The sequence below is a fragment of the Paramisgurnus dabryanus genome, chromosome 9 (assembly GCF_030506205.2).
Source record: "Paramisgurnus dabryanus chromosome 9, PD_genome_1.1, whole genome shotgun sequence".
NCBI lineage: Eukaryota > Metazoa > Chordata > Actinopteri > Cypriniformes > Cobitidae > Paramisgurnus > Paramisgurnus dabryanus.
Window position 1 is genome coordinate 9383782 of NC_133345.1, and position 20147 is coordinate 9403928.

The 20147-nt window shown below is 38.2% G+C and overlaps 2 protein-coding genes across 2 annotated transcripts; both read left to right on the top strand.

Annotated features, from left to right (window-relative positions):
- Positions 1–217: 217 nt before the first annotated feature.
- On the top strand, positions 218–6865 carry LOC135773973 (uncharacterized). The gene is made up of 4 exons (XM_065283905.2): positions 218–391; positions 1054–1659; positions 5662–5895; positions 5992–6865. Exons 1-4 carry the CDS (start codon positions 346–348, stop codon positions 6780–6782), a joined length of 1677 nt encoding a protein of 558 aa, XP_065139977.1. The 5' UTR covers positions 218–345; the 3' UTR covers positions 6783–6865.
- Positions 6866–7304: 439 nt separating this feature from the next.
- On the top strand, positions 7305–19682 carry shkbp1 (SH3KBP1 binding protein 1). Its single transcript, XM_065282928.2, has 18 exons — positions 7305–7488; positions 7805–7858; positions 7998–8043; positions 8144–8217; positions 8315–8373; positions 8486–8566; positions 9257–9424; positions 9825–9915; positions 10004–10194; positions 10541–10656; positions 10815–10902; positions 15147–15263; positions 15413–15583; positions 16059–16214; positions 16796–16892; positions 16970–17154; positions 17341–17467; positions 17578–19682. The coding sequence occupies exons 1-18, from the start codon at positions 7442–7444 to the stop codon at positions 18197–18199; spliced, it is 2490 nt and encodes an 829-aa protein (XP_065139000.1). The 5' UTR covers positions 7305–7441; the 3' UTR covers positions 18200–19682.
- The last annotated feature ends 465 nt before the right edge of the window (positions 19683–20147 follow it).

The following is a 20147-nucleotide window of genomic DNA, read 5'->3' on the forward strand; positions in this document are numbered from 1 at the left end:
GGTTTGCTGATTGTGGCCTGTTTGTTGATTTAGTGCCCATTCACTTGTCAGATTCAATCTGACTTGTTAGTTTTTGACCCACTGTTCTCTGCCAGATCTGTCTGAAGATATAACCTTTGGCAAGGAGAGAGTTAAAGAGCCCACAGCCCTCCATGTGAATTCTTTTCGTAGGCTTTTATTTTTTTCTATGAGACTCATTCCAGCTCGTAAACTCTGCTCCGTCTATGTGAATGGGACAGGAGAGAGTTATCTCACATGATAGTGATTAAAGAGAAGCTGTCTCCGGTGGTCTTGGGTTTCTTTAAACCTGCTGCACTCATTTTGTGAACTTCAGAGCAGCATCCCATGCAACAGGAATTCTGTACCACTTGGGACATTCCGATTGAAACAGGTAAATATTTTACAAACACAGATTTGCTTGATTTATTCATGAGTTTGAGTAATGTAATGCCTAGTTTTATTGTATTATACATCACATTTATTTAACCATTAAAATATAAGTGAAAAAAAACGTAATATAATTAATATGCAAACAGATCAATAATATTAATATAGAAATGTCATTCTTTTATTCATATGCTCATATATAAGCAAATACTTCTCAACTATAATTTAAATACAGTTATGTTTATCGCAGGGAATTTTTCTAGCATGCATGTCATGTCAAAGGCGCATTGTATAAATAAATCCCTTTTAATATATGGAGATGCCCGAGCCACATTAAAAAGCATTGCTGTCTCATAGCCAAGCTATAAGCGCATATTTAAAGCTATATTGCAGCAATTTCATACTTTCACTTTGTGCTTTAGTTTCCCCCTTGGTGCGTGTCCAAATAAGAGTCTTTTTTTACAGTCTGAATGCACTGAAGTCCTTATAGAGGTCATGGCAACGGAGCAACATCTTTAAATCTTAGTATTCAGCTCGACTCCTTTTGTTTTCGGTTTCGCTTGCAGCCAACCCATCTACAATGAGTTTTTACACAACCATTACATAATGAGATTTGCTTTAAATTCAACAATCTTAAACTTTATTTATTGCATTTGTGATTTACAGGTGCGATGACGAAAATATCTGCTTTTCTGAGGGGCTCTGCTCACAAATGCACGCTGGTCTTGACTTTTTCCTTCATGGTTTGTGAGATTGTGGTCGGCCAAATCTGCGGGTCCCTCCTCATTGCGGTGGACAGCTTCCACACGCTCTATGTTTTTATAAATATGGTTCTATGTGCGTCAAAGCATCATCCTACAAACTTAATCGCTAACCCCCACCTTTCCTCCACCTGTTTGTCAGAACCACATAAATCCCATTTGCCCATCTCCACTACAACCCTTGGCTCATCTGAGCCAGCATCAGGGCCACTTGGAAAACCCAGGACTCTCCCTCATGGGGAACCATACAGCCGGATGCGTCTTAAACCTTTTGGTATTCTGGTCTCAGCTCTGCTGTTGGCATCGCAGTGCATCTCTGTTAGTTTGGAGATTCTCACCCGCCTTGTGCAGCCAGAATCCATTCAGCATCCACTCTTGTCCATTGTGGTTGGGGCAACTAGTCTGTTATTTAATACACTAATGTTGACCTGGAGATGGAGAAGGAGAGAGATGAATGAAGCTGATGATGAGAGGATACAACCAGACCTTCATTCAACATCAGAAAGCACAGGTATGTTTAAAGGTGCATTGTGTAGCTATTAGAAGGATCTCTTGACAGAAAAGCAATATAACATACATAACTATATTATCAGTGGTGTATGAATACCTTACAAAATGAACTGTATTATTTTTAATACCTTAATATTAGCTGTTTTTATTTACATACATCACGGGTCCCCTTAAATGGAAGACGCCTTTTTGCACAGTAGCCTTTTCGTGCATGACTATCTGGGGTAGCGTTCAGTCGCTGCTGTGTTGGCACTGCACGATGGATCTGCGACAGGGGGTTTCACACTGCATGACTTTACCATAAGAAGAATCGCCGAAAACTTCGTCCCGGTCCGCAAAAATAATAAAAGCTCGAAAGAAGCTTGCCATACAAATTGCATGAAGAATTTGCAAAAAAAAAAGAAGATTATGATGGAGGAAATGGTTGGGGAGACTCCTCTACGAACTTCCAGCTGCCCTCTCAGGTCATCTCCGATGTTATTTTCAGTCAGAACACTTTCACACGCCATGATTTTGAATCACCGACAGGTCCACATATCTAGCAAATATCTTACGGGTGTCTGCGACTCGTTTGCGATTCTCTCAGATTGCATCTTTAACTCTTTCCCCGCCATTGACAAGATATTTCATTAATTATGAGAAAACATTTGCATAAAAAAACGTGTTCCTGATGAATTTTTATGTTAATCTGCAATACTGCACTTACCCATTTATGAAAAAACTGAAGCCAAAATGTTATTTACTAATTTTAAACTCTGTGTATGTTTTGATAATCGTTTGGAATCTGATCTCTAACAAAATTCCTTTACAAAAATGCAATTATTTTAGCTTTTTGCTAAAAAAAATTGTATTTCAAAAGAAAAATATTTAATATAGATACGATGAAACATTTTTTCCTGTTTTGTTTGTTTGTTTATTGTTTGTTTACAAGCAGAGGGTCTGTTCTTTCATTTGATATATTTGAATGTTTATATATTTTTAGAAGAACATTTTCCTGGAAGGCATTTTGTGAAACGTTTGTGAAAATGGCTGACAGGGAATGAGTTAATAGTTTACACTGTTTGATTATCACTCACGTAAACAAGCACCGATTTGCTTGTGATTTCGGGCATTTCTCAAAACCTGTCGGTGAGTCAAAATCAGGGCTAAAATCGTGCAGTCTGAACTCGGCATAAATGGACAAAATGTAGGCCTACTACAGGGCGCATGTGCCACTATGTTGTCTCAAACGCAGGGGTGCTGCTAAGGATTTTGGGCCCCATGAAAAGAATCTTGACAGGGCCCCCAACACAGCTGAGACTTTTTTCATATTAATTTACATAAAACCATGCGCTTTTATGGTATTTCTTGGGCAAAACGACCCAAAAAAATAGGTCTAGTTTTTAGACCAAAAATATTACATTTAAAAGATTTTGTGCATAAAACAAGCAAAAAAAATCTGCCAATGGGGTAAGCAAATTTTTCTTGAATTTAGTGTTTAAGAAAAATGTTCAAGATTTTTTTGCAGGCAAATTGGGTAACATAATGTCGACCCTTTGCCTCTTTCACTTCTTATTTTTTCTCTTTCCATTTTTGACTTCCAGATTTTTGAGGCATTTTCACTTCCTTGTCAGTCAAGTTGATATTCTGCCGACGCTATAAGTGAAGTCAAGCTGTGTTCCCTGGATTATACAATTTGGGCGGACTGAACCATTTTATGATAATTGAGAGGGGGGCAAGGGGCCCACGGACGTTTGTGTTTCCTAAACAAATACATTTTTTTGATACCAGGAAACAGCAAATAGAATAATTTAAAGTTAATAATTTTTACTATTAAATATTTTTTAGCACCAAAATTTTGGGGGCTTCTCTGGGCCCCCTCTTACCCGTGGGCCCTGAGAATTGTCATTGTTTACCCCCCCCCCCTTTACAGCACCCCTGCTCAGACGATGCCGTGTTTGTCCTGTGGCAGCTACCGTAGCTTCACTATCCATTTTGCAAGAGAGGTTTGAGCTGTGGACTTAAGGCAGGGGTATACCTTTTTTCCGCGTCCGGCTCACAGGCGCACTCGTCCGCGCAGCTTTCCAAGTATACTCCCCGCGGCTACACGCGGATGCCCGCGTTCGACACTATATGCAATACAAATGATTTCTTATTCAAATTATTACTCTACCAGGCCGTCAGGGCAGCACTGATTTGTACATTAAAACATAAGGATAGGTGAAGAAAAGTAACCGATCCACCATTGCAAACACAGTTTAGAACAAACAACAAGACAACAAAGAACAGGAATCAAACATTATGGTAACAAACATGCTCCACAGCTTTCTGTGCTTGGAAGAATTAAAAGTTAAAATAGAAAAATCTATAGTGTGTGTGCAAATGCTGTCTATTTCCTTTGTATAAATGTTTGTAGTGGAGGGTCCTGTCTAAATATTTTCACGCGTATGCGCTGTTGTACGGGGACTGTACGCGCACTGTCCGCACGGCCTCAAATTTTGGGCTGCACGCGGACGGTCCGTGTGGCCGACCGCAGACCCTCCTGATGACGAAAATGACGTTACGCGGCCGTCCCTAGTATACTTTCGACTTGAGCTGTTGGTTGCAATTCAGAATCTCACCACTAGATGCCGCTAAAAATCTACACATAGCACCTTTAAAAGATGAGAGAAAGGCCTAATGTTGTACTCCAAACACCAGCCTTTTTCACCTTCTGCACTTTGGTTTTGATATCTAGTATTACATGATTATTAAATAACTATTAAACAATAGCTTAAAATGTTTTATGTTCACCACTTTTATTACATGCAATAAGATGATTTTCTTTATCAGATTACTTTATCAGAGCTAAGAATAACATTTTGGCTCAAGTATACATTTTGGCACAAATGTAATCATAAAACAGAATTTTGCAACAGCAAAATTGTGGCCAGCAAAAATATTGAGTGGCCAGTAACTTCAGAAAACCACTAGCCACAGTGACTGGTGAGCAAAAAGTGCAGGCAACAGGCAATTTTATTTAAAGTCACTATGAAACAGAAGTAGCGAGTGTCTTATTTTCTCTGTCGTTACGTATATTTGAGTGAAACTGTTGAGCATGTTGCTATTTGCTGCAATTTGTCACTAGGAACCGCCCTCCTGCCATTCCTCGTGACCATAAGTAAAGAGAGGTCATTTTGAGGAGGAGATTTGCGTTTCTGATTAAAGGCAAGATGCGTGATTTTTTGAAAAAAAAAAAAAACCTTTGGAAAAGGGAGTTGGGCTGACTACCCAAAAATAAAACTTGTAGCCAATTAGCAGTAAGGGCATGTCTACTTACCAACATCATAGACCTTTCTCACAGTAACCGGAAATACGTAATCGTCGTGTAAGCGGAGTTCCTGTCAAGCGTCAACACACTAGAAAAACATAAACCCGGGCAAGTTTAAAATGGATCAAATAGTCTACAAAACTTCGTTAACGGATTTGCCAAATATTACATTTGCTGATGTGACACGACTAATGGAGGAAAACTTTTTCCATGAAGAATTTGTCCATAAATTTCTAGGTAATTAGAGAGCGAGTCTGTTACTGAACTGTTAACTAAAACGACACATTATAAGTCTCGCCAGATAGCCTGAATCCACTTCTGTATAACTTCACCATCAACAGGGAATTGATGGAACAGATACGGCTTTTTACATTGCCTTGACTGCGGAGGAAGTAGATTTCCGCGACGATTGCGTATTTCCGGTCATAAATACTGAAGTTGTGAGAAAGGTCTATTGCCTGGGTTGCGTATTTGTGGGGCGGGTCTATCAAATGAAGGTCCAGATTCTATTTGGTAGGGGCATGTTTGTTTAGGTGATTTCAAATGTCAACATTGCCTTTCAGAGATCATGCACCCCGCCTTTAAAGATTATGAAAAACCACAATATTCCAAAAAATACGTTTTTAATTTGACTTTAATTAAAATGTCTTCTCTTTAATGTATCTATGTTATATTATGTATTTGAAATCCTTTCTAAAGATTATTGTGTTTTAGAGACCGCTCTCCAGAATGATGCACTGATGTTCTGCAATCCTGAAGCACCCAGCGTTCTAGATCCAGATCAAAGCTCTCATGACTGCTCTTCTACATGCTCTGAATTACAAAACCACAACATTACCAAACCCCTTCCTGAGCTCGGTCATGCTCAGATCTCCAAATCCAATATGTGTGAAAGTTCCCAGGAAGTTCTTCAGCCAACCGAACAACTTTCAGAGGAGCATTCCTGCAGTAAGAAGCTTCTTCACATATTATATTATGTACAATATATATTCGCCATCCTCTTAAATAAATAATGATGCATTTTCTTTTTTTTTTTACCAAAAGTGCCTCCACATGAACAGGGAGCTCACCATACATCCCAGCATACTCCTGCAGGATCCAGGTTCAGAAGACACCTCATCAATGTGATCCAGAACCTTCTGGGTCCAGCCCTCATTTTGGTTAATGGTCTAGTTCTCCTGCTCATCAAACCACACTGCCATCGTCCTCATTCAGACTGTCATCCTCTGGTCTATTTTGACACAAGCTTTTCCATACTGGTTGTGCTTGTTTTGTTAGCTACTGCCCTTCCCAAGCTCCATCGCTATGGGCTGCTGGTGCTACAGGCAACCCCGCTGCACGTTTGCATTAATGAAGTGAGAGATTCCCTTGCTGGTGTGCCAGGTGTACTGTCGGTACACGAGTTGCATGTGTGGCAGCTTTCGGACACGTTTGTGGTGGCATCTGTGCATGTCCACTGCCCCAAATGGCTGAATGAAGCAGGGTGTTCAGATCTTATGCTCAAGATCACAAGGGTGCTGAGCACTTTCGGTATAAACCATTGCACCGTGCAGCCTGAATTTCTACTTTCAGACATGAGTGATGATGATGTAGTGAATAGTGATGAGGCTGGACCAATAGTTGACTCAGGCTGCAGTTTGCGCTGTGGGCAGGAGTGTGCAGAGAAGCTTTGCTGCTCATCTCGGGTAGAGAAATCATGCCAACACGACAGTGTCACCTCCTTCAAGAAGGACCTGAGGGTTGTCTGTCCACAGGAAGAGAGTTTCTGCTCTCCAGCTCCCTCTAGTGTTAGCAATACTGGAGATGATGTGATTATTGAGAACACATACCTGTGAATGAACATTGAACTAAATAAAAATAATTAAAATGATAACGTTTGTTTAAGCCTAGTTAATTTGTGAACTAACAGATAATTATATCTATAAATATTGTACAGGGTGCAGTGATATCAACAACAAATACATTTTGTGACTAAGAGGTTTAAAAGGAAGAAGGAAAAACGGTACAAAATCTGTGTCTTAAAAAAGTTCTAATATACCATTTAGGTACATTTGGTACATTTATCTGACTTCATCACCATATCTTAAATCATATATTTATGATCTTTAATCACCATCAAGTTGGCTTTAAGCATATGATGCTTTAAAAGCTTTTATTTTGACATTCACAGTAAAACAAAAAGTAAAGTTTTTATAAACGAAATACTTTTACTATTAAAACATAATCAATCAGTTATTTAATAGTTAATTATGTCACAAATATATTTTGACCAAAAAAGGGAAAAATTTAGATGACGATTTACGAATGTTGTTTGATTTTGTTCGAGACTTTTATTTTGAAAAACTAAATGTCGCACTTCCGTCATTCACATTTCTCCACAGCTTCCGCTGTTCTCCTGTTTAGTGAGAACGTCCAGAACTATAAACTCTTTTTTTTAATATGCAGTTTATAGTAACACGTTCTTAATTTTCCGAAATTACATGAATGTTGTATCATGGCGAGGATTGGGGACATCATTCATCTGAACGTCGGGGGAAAAAGGTTTGTTTATTAAATCAGCTTCATATCCTGTTAAATGACAAACTTTATAAAGATAAACATTTCATTATACTTAACATTAGAAACTTGACGGTAGTTTTTATATAGTCCAATTGACTAAACTAACGGTTAATCTTTTTATTTAGTCTATTGTAAGTACCACCAGCAGGCATTATAAACATCTGCATACCTATACAAGCAGTAAGGCCCTAATCTGAAATGATAGAAACTACAAAAGTACAAAAGTTAAGATTGATTATTGTAAATGTTTTGTGTAAGGTCGGTATCTGTGACGCAATGCTGATCTATTTTTAAACAGGTTCAGTACCTCCAGACAGACCCTGACATGGGTTCCTGACTCATTTTTCTCAAGGTTTGTAACGTTACTATATATGTATGTTTCAGTATCCAAGAATCAGACCCAGTTTAGCTTTTACTGTAACTTTACATCATGTTTTGACTGAAATGTCTGTATGAATAGCTAACTAAAGGTGTATTTATCTTTTGTCTAGTTTGTTAAGTGGGCGTATATCGACATTAAAGGATGAGACTGGGGCGGTAAGGTTTCATTTTTACTCTGACCGGATATCCACCCTTGATAAAAATACTCTAATATTTTTTTTAAAAGTAATCCTATTGCAATATTTCTTTCTTTCAGATTTTCATAGACAGGGATCCATCTCTTTTTGCTACGATCCTGAATTTTCTCCGCACTAAAGAGCTTCACCCAAGGTAAAGCCCAACATTGCTTTTTATTTTTTTTAAACAAAACGAGTTTAATTCCTATTCAATGTTAGTTTTAAATGGCATGACATTGTTTTTATTCCAGGTCCATAGATGTTAATCTGTTAATGCACGAGGCAGAGTTTTATGGGATCACTCCACTAGGTAAAGCCAAAAGTGATCTGGATTTAGGCCACATTTATATTGCCTGATAATTATAATTAAATAATGTATCACATGTCGTGTTTGGTATTTTATTACATTTCTTTATTTCCAGTGAGAAAGCTGCAATTGTGTGATGAGTTGGATCGCTCCTCTTGTGGGAACGTCCTCTTCAATGGCTACCTGCCACCACCAGGTAAACACCACAGGGGTTTTACAGCATTTAATCAAAGAAAAGAAATAGCGGTTTCCTAAAAGAAGTTGGGATGCACAGAAAGGACATTTTTGGCCGTAGCCAAATAAAACTAAACACTCACTCAGCAAAATACTAAACATCCAAATATTTTTTTGCACGACCAATGGGAGAGAAAGATGGCAACAGGAGCATGACAGAGAAAAAAGCAGTTTAAGAAAAGTTTATAAAGGTTTTATTTTTTGTTTAATATATGCATGTTTGTCATTGTAGGAGTTCTAGACTGGTTCTAGGAAGTTTTTATTACATACTGCTGATGTTCTTCTTCATTTCTCTTCTCAACTATGACATGAGATGAAGAGCTAAAGTCTTTCATTCTCCGTGCTTGTGCATTCAGCAGACAAATATACGCTGGATCGCCGCCGCTGTGTCCTTCTCAAACGTTGCATGGTGTTCAGGATGTCTTTATTTAAATGATAAATGAAACTTGTAGTGCCATATGTTTTCGCGTCTTTCTCGGACACTTCGAAATGCTTTAACCAACATTTTTCCTGCATTTTCCAGATTTCAGTCTCTTGGCTTGTTCATCCAAAAACCAAAAATGAGTTTGCAGACCATTCGGTGCATCCCTAAAATAAGCTACATAGAATATAGTCATAATGCTTTATATATGTTTGTGTATGTGTGCTACAGTTTATCCAGTGAAGCGCAGAAACAGGCATAGTGTTGCAGGTTCACAGTTTCCTGGTGGGCGTGCAGGGCCTGTAGAGAGAGCACCTGTGAGGAGAAGTAACACGATGCCACCTAACCTGGGCAATGCTGGCATATTGGGCAGAGCTGTTGTGGAGGAGCGAGTGCCAGGTCAAGATTCTGCATCATTTTTAAAACGTTTAGTTGCTCTGTGTTTTGTTTTTCTTAATTTATGAGTATTATTATTTGTTTATTTTTTACACCGTTTACTTCGTATTTGCTGTTTGGTTTCTGTACTACCTTGTGGTTACCCTATCTATGAAATCCAGGCTAAAGTCTCATAATCTAATTGTGAGATTAGGGGCATCTTAGTTTGATTTGAGTCATTGATTTCACATTTAATAAAATTTTTGACATGATCTTACTCAGATATCAAGGTTATATTTTTTCTGAATGTTCTTTGCATTATGTATGATGATTTTATGAACTGTAAAGTGCTGATTATTTGAATGTTATATAGTTATTTAGCTGTTCTGAATTATTTCTTGAATGGCGTGATTTCTGTTCTCAGGTCCAGTCTCTGATCCAGGCATGGTCCGAATCATATGCGGTCATCATAACTGGATAGCTGTGGCCTACACTCAATTTGTCGTCTGTTACAGGTAGGTATCCTGTACTGATAGCAATGTTTTTGATGTACATACGGGGTGTTTTTTTATTTACATTGTAAGACCATTGTTCTGTTTTCAGGGTTAAGGAGTCTACTGGATGGCAGCAGGTCTTTACGAGCCCACGGTTGGACTGGGTGATCGACAGGGTTGCACTTAACGCTAAAGTCATGGGCGGTTCACTTGGGGACAATGATAAGATGGTGGCTGTGGCATCCGGCACAGAGATAATATTATGGGCTATCTGTTCTGATGGAAATGGCAATGAAATCGGTAGGAATTCTTGGTTTACATCTTTTAAAATCTGTTTACATTTTTTACAGTTTACAAACTAGTGCTGCATAACAATTAATCACAACTAATCGTTTGCAGAATAAAAGTTTTTGTTTACATCATGTGTGTGTGTACTGTGTATAATAATTATGTATATATAAATACACACATACACAATGATTATACACAGTGCACACACATATGATGTAAACAAAAACTTTTATTCTTCAAACGATTAGTTGCGATTAATCGGTATGCAGCCTTATTACAAATGTAGTTCACACCAGATAGGAAAATCAGCTTTAATAAAGGTTTGTTCTTCATTGATAAGAATCTGTTTGTGCAGGTGTGTTCAGTCTGAACGTGCCGGTGGAGGCTTTATTCTTCGTAGGAAATCAGCTCATTGCCACCAGTCACACGGGTAAAGTGGGAGTGTGGAACGCTGTTACTAAACACTGGCAGGTAATGTCAAGCTCAATTGCTGTGTGATCTCAACATTTCCTGTATTTGTTAATGTCCGGATGAAGCGCATTTAATGTCACATCTAAATGCAATTGATGTTGTAATGAAGTGAGCAGTTTTTATTTCCTAATGTGTCCTCCTAATCTGTCTTCATGCAGAACCAGGACGTGGTTCCCATCAACAGTTATGACACAGCTGGCTCATTCCTCATTTTGGGCTGTAACAATGGATCTATTTACTACATAGGTAAATGTCATATGTGACCCTTTCTGTATAAATCAAGATAAAAGTCTCATAATCAAATTATGAGATTTGGAGCATCAAAGTTAGTTTTTTATTAATTAATGTCTTTATGCTGCGTACATACCAAACACCATTTCATAGTTTTTTCATTGAGTGTAGATTAGGGATGCACCGATACCGATACTGGTATCGGGTATCGGCCTCGATACATCATTTTCTAAAGTACTCGTACTCGTTAAAAGTCCCCCGATACCTGCAATCGATACCACGGTCTGAGAAATGTCTATGTTTGAGTGGCGTGTAAGGGGTTAATGCCCTTTTGTGTTGTCCAAAGAGGCAGAGTTTACAACAAACTGGAAAACTAGTCCTTTGTTTTTTTGTTAAATTATATGACTAAAGCTGTTACTTGTAATTTTAAATCAAGTTTTTTTTATTAAGTACTCGGTATCGGTATCGACAAGTACTGAAATGCAAGTACTTGTACTTGTACTCGTATTCCAAAAAAGTGGTATCGGTGCATCCCTAGTGTAGATTGTACGTGCTTTAAGCGCGTCTTCCGCGCAAGTTAAAAATATTCAACTCAAGTGGAAAATTCGCATAACACGTAGTTAAAGGGGGACATATCATACAAAGTCTGACTTTTTCAATGTTTAAGTGCTATATTTGGGACACCAAAGATATATTTGACTATGATTCTTAAGAAAGTTTTGTGAAATGTCCCCTTAAAAGGTTGCGTAGTGGTGAAATTGCGAATTGCAACCAACAGCTCACCACCTCAATTTCAAAATGCATTTGGTTAGCCGCCACAGGACAAACATGTCGTCTTCTGAGTCAACAACCCTGTCCCAAATGGCGCACTTCATGTGGACTTTGTCTCGTGGCCTTAAATTGTGCATGCTTGCTTAGTCTACGAGTCCCATCTGTCATTTTTATGTTCCGAAGTGTGCTCATCAGCGGCCTCTTTACACTCTTGATTCAGTCTTCGGCGAAGCCTGGCTTGCTGCAGGCTCCACACACTTTTCCAACCCAAAATTTTTCGCGAAAGAGCAATCAGATGATGGATGGGAAACTTCTCTTCCTATTTTCGTCCTAACGCTCGAGTCCTAAAATAAAGAATTAAAGAGTTGGTTTGACTTAAATAAATTATCTTTGAATTTATCTAAAACAAAATTTATGGTATTTCATAATAAATTGATAGAAAATGATATTAATATTAAAATTGACAATCATTTGTTAGAAAGAGTTAATTACATTAAGTTTTTAGGAGTGATTATTGATCATAAAATGGCATGGACATACCATATACAAAATGTTCAACAGAAAATATCAAAAATAATTGCAATTTTATATAAATTGCAATACATTTTGAATAAAAGTGCATTATATATATTGTACAGGGGCCGTATTCACAAAGAATTTTAAGGCTAAAAGTAGCTCCTAACTGGCGAATTTAGGAGCAACTCCTAAAAATAATGGGCGTGTCACTCCTAACTTTAGGACTCCTAATTTTTTTTACTAAAAGTAATTCACGAAGCATTTTAGCTCTAAAAGTAGCACCTAAGTCTGGGACAGCTTAAAAGAAGTCGAGAGGACTCCTAACTCACTAAGACCTATTCACAAAGGATCTTAAAATGCCTTAGGTGCTGATCCTCCTTAACATGGACAGTTTCACCAACTCAAACGCATTGCACATAACACTTAAAAGCACACTTTAATGTAAGCATATTGTTTATGACATTTGTTTCATAGTTCATTACATTCATGACAAGCAGGAAGTTTTTTAGAATTACATGAAACAATAATGAAATTAAAAATTTAATATTATAGGCATACCTGTTGCCATGCTAGTCTGTTTAAAGGCTGCAATCTCAACCCTCTACTGCGATTGTAATGCATATACCACCGCCTCTCACATTCGTCCGGGGTCCGCGACATAAGTGGGAATGTTGCATTGATCTGCAACAAATCCTCTCCCATCAGTAATGCGCGGGTTGATCCGAAATGAGCGGATGCATGCGGCACCCGCGGTCACGAGTCATCCAAAAATATTTTTTATGATATTCGGGTCGCGTTCGGTCGGGTCGTTTGAAATAAAGATGGCAATTAACTATTAAACAATTACTACTTAAAAAAATGCTGGCCAGGGAGCGGGTCGGGTACACTATTTATTTTTTATTTTTTGCGGTCCGAGTTGCGGGCGGGTTAGTTGAAATCGATGGTCGGGTGCCAGTTGTTTTGTACATTGACCCGCGCATCACTTTCTCGCATGTCTCACGCTTAGTTTTGCTTGATATCTCAGTGCCGAATTTCCCTTTTATTACGTTTCTTTTTTCCAGCACAAACTTGGACAGCAGCAGTAACTGATCCTGCATCCATTTGGGCTTTCTTTTTCATTTTTGGCGAGTTCCACCATCATTTATTTATTACATTAGGCAGGCTTCTTTAATATGGGCAACATTTCCTTGCTTTAAGTAGTCTATTTAGGCTAGGATGTACATTAATCAAGCAAGTGTTAATGCAATGTCGTTTTATTATTAGGCAATTGGCGGTTTTCATTTGTATTAGGCTACCTTGATTTAATTTAATTTAATTTAATTCACGACTTTTCTTTTATATATGCATTTCGATGGCATTACTATTATTATTATTTTGTATAGGACACAGACATATTTCGATATTGTAATTCCATGATTTGGTGCGTCTGTGTTATGTTCCGCATGACAGCCCTGTCATCTAACAACCAATCACCGTGGTCATTGCGAGGCAGCTCGTGCATGAGAATTGACGTCATCCGTAGCAACGAAGACTCACTCTTAGTTTAGGAGTTATCATTTTTCCTTACTAAAAGTAGGTCTGAAAGGCGTTGTGAATAACTTTTAAGAGAAAACTCCTAGCTAAAATCTTTTAGTGCGATTTAGGAGTACTCTTAGTGATAAGATAAAATGCTTTGTGAATACGGCCCCAGTTCTCTCATCACTCCATATTTAACATATGGAATAGAAATCTGGGGGAATACTTATAAAGTTAGAACTACTCCAGTTTTTCTACTACAAAAAAAGGTTATCAGAATAATTACACATTCTTCATATAATTCTCCAACGAATCCTTTGTTTATTCAGTTAAAAACATTAAAATTCTATGATTTGGTAGATTTGTATACAGCTAAACTTGTATATAAGGCAAGACAACATACTCTCCCTCAGTCCTTGCAAGCTATGTTTAGCTTGAGAGACAGTATTTATGATCTAAGAGGGGCTTATATGTTTAATATACCATATTGTAGAACAAATTTAAGAAGAAACTGTCCATCAAATAAAGGTGTTCTGCTTTGGAATAGCTTCCCGGATGAGTTAAAAAAGGCCAGGTCATTAATACAATTTAAAATACTTTATAAAGGATTGGTATTGAAAAGATATATTGAATAGCGATGATAAAATTAATAGTGAAAATAATAACAATAATAATGATAATGCATGTACTTCTAAATATATACTGAAAATATTTTATTTCGCCATATTAAATAATAAAAATTACTGCTGCTTGTATGGAGTTAAGGGTGGGCTTAATAAGCTTTTGCTTCAGCCTACACCTTTTGGTCAATAAAAGTGTAATGGAATTTTTTATTTTTATTTTTTGTATTAATATTCTTTTTTTTTCTTTCTTTTTGAATGCTTTTGAATGTGTATATGCATAATTGTATGTATGTACTTATACGTTTTTATGTTTTCATGTGCAAAATGATGCAAATGGAAATTTTTTTGTTGACCAAAAAATCTAAAAAAATAAATAAAAAAAAAGGTCTGCACTACATGATGTCATCAAAGTGTGGACCCTGAGGAAGTCCACAAGTCCGGAGTGTGATATTTGAGACAGGGCCAACGTAGGGACGAAGTGCGCTCTATAAAAAACGTTGTCTGTTTAGCTTAGAAAGATGACGGTGACTTCCATGTAAGGGGGGACCCACGGTGTATGTAGATAAAAACAGCTTATTTTAAGGTAATAAAAACAATACAGTTCATTATGTAAGGTCTTCATACACCACTGATAATATAGTTATGTATATTATATTGCATTTCTGTCAAAGATCCTTCTAAATGCACCTTTAAATCTCACAAGTAATCTAAAGCGAGGAACGTGATGCTTCACATTTGGTGTATATGCAGCATATCTCCGTCAATATTAAAAATATCAAGGTAATTTTTTCACAAAATTTTCTTTATGTAAAGTTTTTTCTTGTATCTGTCCAGATGTCCAGAAGTTTCCTTTGCGGATGAAGGATAATGATTTGTTGGTGACTGAACTGTATCGAGATCCCAGTGAAGATGCTATTACCGCTTTAAGCGTCTACTTGACACCCAAAACAAGTACGTCCACAGCCTACCATATAACACATTCTTTATCACACACACAAACAGTCAGACTAGTGTAATATTGCAGGTACAGCCCCTATATTAGGACTTGATCACTAGCAGTTTTTTGACCTAACATACTCATGTGCTTATGTGTTTGTTAGGTGATAGTGGGAACTGGATTGAGATAGCGTATGGTACCAGTTCAGGCACTGTACGTGTTATAGTTCAGCATCCAGAGACCGTGGGATCTGGTCCACAACTCTTCCAGACGTTCTCTGTACACCGGAGCCCGGTTACTAAGATCATGCTGTCTGAGAAGCATCTCATCTCTGGTAAGTGAGAGAGATAACTACCGTTCAAAAGTCACTTACTCATAGGATTGGACGATTCTCATGCGCATCTCATCAGTAATGCCGGTTTTGTGATTAGTAGTAAATCACTATCACCTGTTTTTAAATGAAGTGGCATATACTACACAGAGCCGTATTTCACTGAGAAGAAGACAGTGGACAAATCGTCACCGATAATGTATGTGATTTTGCCGAGCATCTCTGTAAAATACGGCTCTGTGTAGTAAATGGCGCTCCATCTGAAAGCAGGTGATGCCGATTTACTACTTATCACGAAACTGGCTTAACTAATGAAATACGCATGAGAATCGCAGGCAATTTATCGCCCACCCCTGCTTACTCATTGTTATATTTTAACATTTTTAAGTAATAGAACGCTCCTTAAAACATTTCATTTATAAAATTGTTTTGTAATGAAGTCTACCTGAAAACTCAAACTACATCTTCTTTTGTGCAGTTTGTGCTGACAACAATCATGTCCGCACATGGACGGTGACGCGTTTCCGAGGCATGATTTCCACCCAGCCTGGCTCCACCCCCCTTACTTCCTTTAAGATCCTGTCATTGGACGATATTGATGGCCATGGAGGCTGTGCTGCAGGAACAGAAATAGGTGAGAACCAAAGAGAGCAAACGGTTTACAGTTTGCTGCAGATTGAAGTATACAGCTTTTCATATGTGACATATGTGTCATATTTTTTTATCATTATTTATACATTTTATTGATGGTTAGGATAGGACAATATTTGGCCGAGGTACAACTATTTAAAAATTTGGAATCTGAGCATGCAAAAATCAAATTATTTGCACATATTGCTCATAATAAATAATTTTTTTTTATATTTTTATGGTAGGAAATTTACAAAATATGTTCATGGAACATTTGCTTAATATCCAAATGATTTTTGCCTTAAAAAAATTATAATTTCAATCCATACAATGTATTGTTGGCTATTGCAACATTTACATTTAGGCATTTGGCAGACGCTTTTATACAAAGATAAGGAAACAATAAAGTGATTTGTCATATATTGAGGAGGCAATAATGCAAGAGATGCTTATACAAAGTTTTCACACATAAACCCGTGTGACTTGGGACTGGTTTTGTGGTCCAAGGGTCACATATGGGATGAAATCCCATTTAACTGGACTTTCCCAATCCTGTGGTCAAATGAGTGTTGTTTGCGTGCTCAGGTCCGTATGGGGAAAGAGACGAGCAGCAAGTATTTATCCAACGTGTGGTTCCTGACACCGATAAACTCTATGTGAGGCTCTCCTCCAATGGGAAAAGGTCAGTTTAATATAAACATCCGAGTATTGATGTACTACATTGCAGCTCTGTGTTTTAACCGTCCAATTTTTCTGCAGGGTTTGTGAGGTGCGCTCGGTGGATGGGACCTCCATCACGGCATTCGTGGTTCATGAATGTGAAGGATCCAGCCGCATTGGTTCCAGACCCCGCCGGTACCTCTTCAGTGGTCATGGTAACGGCAGCATTCAGATGTGGGACCTCACAACGGCAATGGAGATCGCAGGAAAAGTTGATATTAAAGGTAAATGAAGAGAAAGACGCTTGGTAGACCCTTAAGTTCAAGGTTTTACACAATACCAGTACATGCATTTGCTGAAAATCAAAATAGCCAGTGCTAGTTGAGCCAAAGGAAATCCAGTGTCTTGCATAGTACAGTATCCAGTTTGTTGGATCAGATTGATCATTTTTATTTGTGCTTGTATTATAGCTCTCGGTGGTCCGACTGAAGAAGAGCTTTTGGAATTGTTGGACCAATGTGATCTTGCACTGACTCGAACCCCAGACATGAGTCCGGCGGTCTCTCTCACACATTCCTCTCGCAACTCTACCTGCAGGTACAGCAAGGGAGATAATAATTAATGCTTCTTCTTTTAAATAAATAGTTTGGCTTTATCACCAGTAGATGGCACTGAATGCTTATTTCCATTCTTTTTCATGTCCTCAGTCTACAGTCCCAGTCGAGTGAGAATGGCCGAGCTGGCGCTTGTTTCCGGGGTCCTATTCCTCTTAATGGCAGTCTGCCTCGCCACACCCCTTTAGTACCCCTCAGCAAACCACGTGACCTACCGTCCCACCTCGGCCTCAGCCAGTCCTCTCTCGCCAGTAACAACAGCCCCCATTCAAACCGGGCCCCGTTGGAGCGGGAAAAAGACCTCGGAGCTATCCGAAGAGGAAGCTTTGTGGAGCGCTGTCAAGAAAGAGCCAAGTGCTCCGATATGGGCGGCCTTGATCCTGGGAGGCGGAGTTTAGCGGTATGCAGTGAACTTGAAGCACGACTGGGCCTTAGGATGCAGTCTTCATTCCCCGCCCTGCCAGCGGCCTGCTCGTCAACTCCAACGTCATCATCAGCATCGTCCATGAGAAGACCTGCTCCTGGCACACCAAGCCCCACCCCTTCCCCACTCAGTCCATCGAGATCACAAACCCCCGTGTCTCCGAGACGACCCGCCACATCTCCAACCATTGAGGCCACGGCGAATGAGAACGGGACCGGCCATGGACGTGAAAGCCCCGCCTCTCCACCTTCCACCAGCCCTAAACCTCATATGAATGAAACTAGCTTCTGATAAAAAAAAGACTAAATTGTAAAAACTTTGTCTTCCTCTTGTCTGAGTGCCTTATTAAGAGACATTGCATGTAAATGATATATCTACATTCCATAAGACTTAAAAAAAGAGGAAAAGACTAACAAACTGTAATAATTAAATAGGATAAATTATAATTTGTATCCAAAACTGCTGTTAAACAAAGGGTGCTGAACATGAGACGCTTACAGTGGACTCATTGACCTCAATGAGAAGCTCTGTTACAGACATCACTGGAAAATGTGTATAGAGAGTCAACAAAAATTCCACACAATGTCTGCAAGACATGAAAGACTATCAGCAGTTTACATTAAACCTGACTGGAGTGGGTTGTTGTGGGTAATGCAGACAGTGCTGCTGGTGTGCCATTGAAACCGTAAACAGGGGCCACTAATGTATACTAAAAACATGAATTACATTATGAGGTGGATTTCCGGACAGGGTTTATAGCAGGGGTCTCCAACCTTTTTGTGAGCAAGGGCTACCACAATGGATAAAACAATCTGGAGGGCTACTTTTTATATACTTTTTTGTTTTACTTGCTGATTTTATTTTATTTTACTTGTTGATATGTTTTATCATTGTTTAAAATAAAAGTAGCCAATCTAATATAAATAATATTTAATAAAAAAAATTGATATTAATAAAAAATATTCAAATTGAGGCTACTAATAGTATGTGCTTTGGCAGGCAACTCACAGACGCCATGCGGGCAACCTGGTGCCCATGGGCACCATGTTGGAGACCACTGATCTTTAAGCAGTTTTTTACAAAAAACAATACTGATTTTTTTTAGACAAAACAATGGCACTGATATATTTTCAGATATGTCATTGCAAGATGTTTGAAAATTAAGGCAGCTCAAACATGCATTTTAGTCTGGAACTAGGATAAACCCTGTCCGGGGAACAGCCCCTATAAGCATTTGTATATAAAATCTTAAACCACATGATCTTGTATTGGGATGTCTACCATTCAGTGTATCGGTTCACACGACTATTTTTATATTATGAGCTTGAAACGTTGCTGTTAATGTACAGCTGCTTTTGATGTTTAAATTTGTGCTTTCCATTGAATACATTGTCATTTATGATTACAGATGTGGTATAGATGCCAGCTATTGGCATGGTATATATTGATTTTCACCCCAAAGAGGAATTGTTAGGTGTTGCTAAAGAATCATGAATCTTCATTTGATTGAACTGAAGTTGAGTTCTTCCACAACACAATAAAACATCTTTGTATTATAAGTTTGTTTGCTCATAACTCTTTAAAAAAATGAACTCTTCAAAATTCCAAAAATAATTTATTTTCGTATAAACAGCTGTAGATGGATAGTATTTTTTAATAAATTAGACAATAAATAGAAAGGCATGTTACTTCATACTTTAGCATGAAAACACACTACAGGCATTGTGTTTACAGTATTATTGTGTACTGAACTTTTGACTTCCGCTGCATTTTTGCAAAAATAAAGCTTTGCCATCACATAAAAAATGCTTTTTTTTTACAAATTCCTTACTCTAGATCAGTGATTCTTGAACTGGGGTGAGTGCCAGGGTGGCCCCAGTTTTATGACATTTTATAAATACTTGAATGTCTCATAAATTCTAATCTATGCAATTAAAGCAACACTAAAGAGTTATTGCTCTTTGCTCCCCCTACAGGTTAGACGCGTAATTGTTCATTAGCACTGTCGTAAATACTGCAGCAAAGCTGGCTCTGATTGGATTGTAGGTCTGCCGTAAAGCAAGATTTTGTAGTTTTCACTCAAACTACAGGACCGCGACCCGACGGTTGGAAACTTATTTAGTGCGGTTTTGGACGATAGAGGGCTGCAAAGCGAATGTGAAAGTGCCATTCATCCTGTTTTGAGTGGATGAACCACTGAAACTTTTTTGGAAATGTTATTTTAAGGTAAAAAAAAACT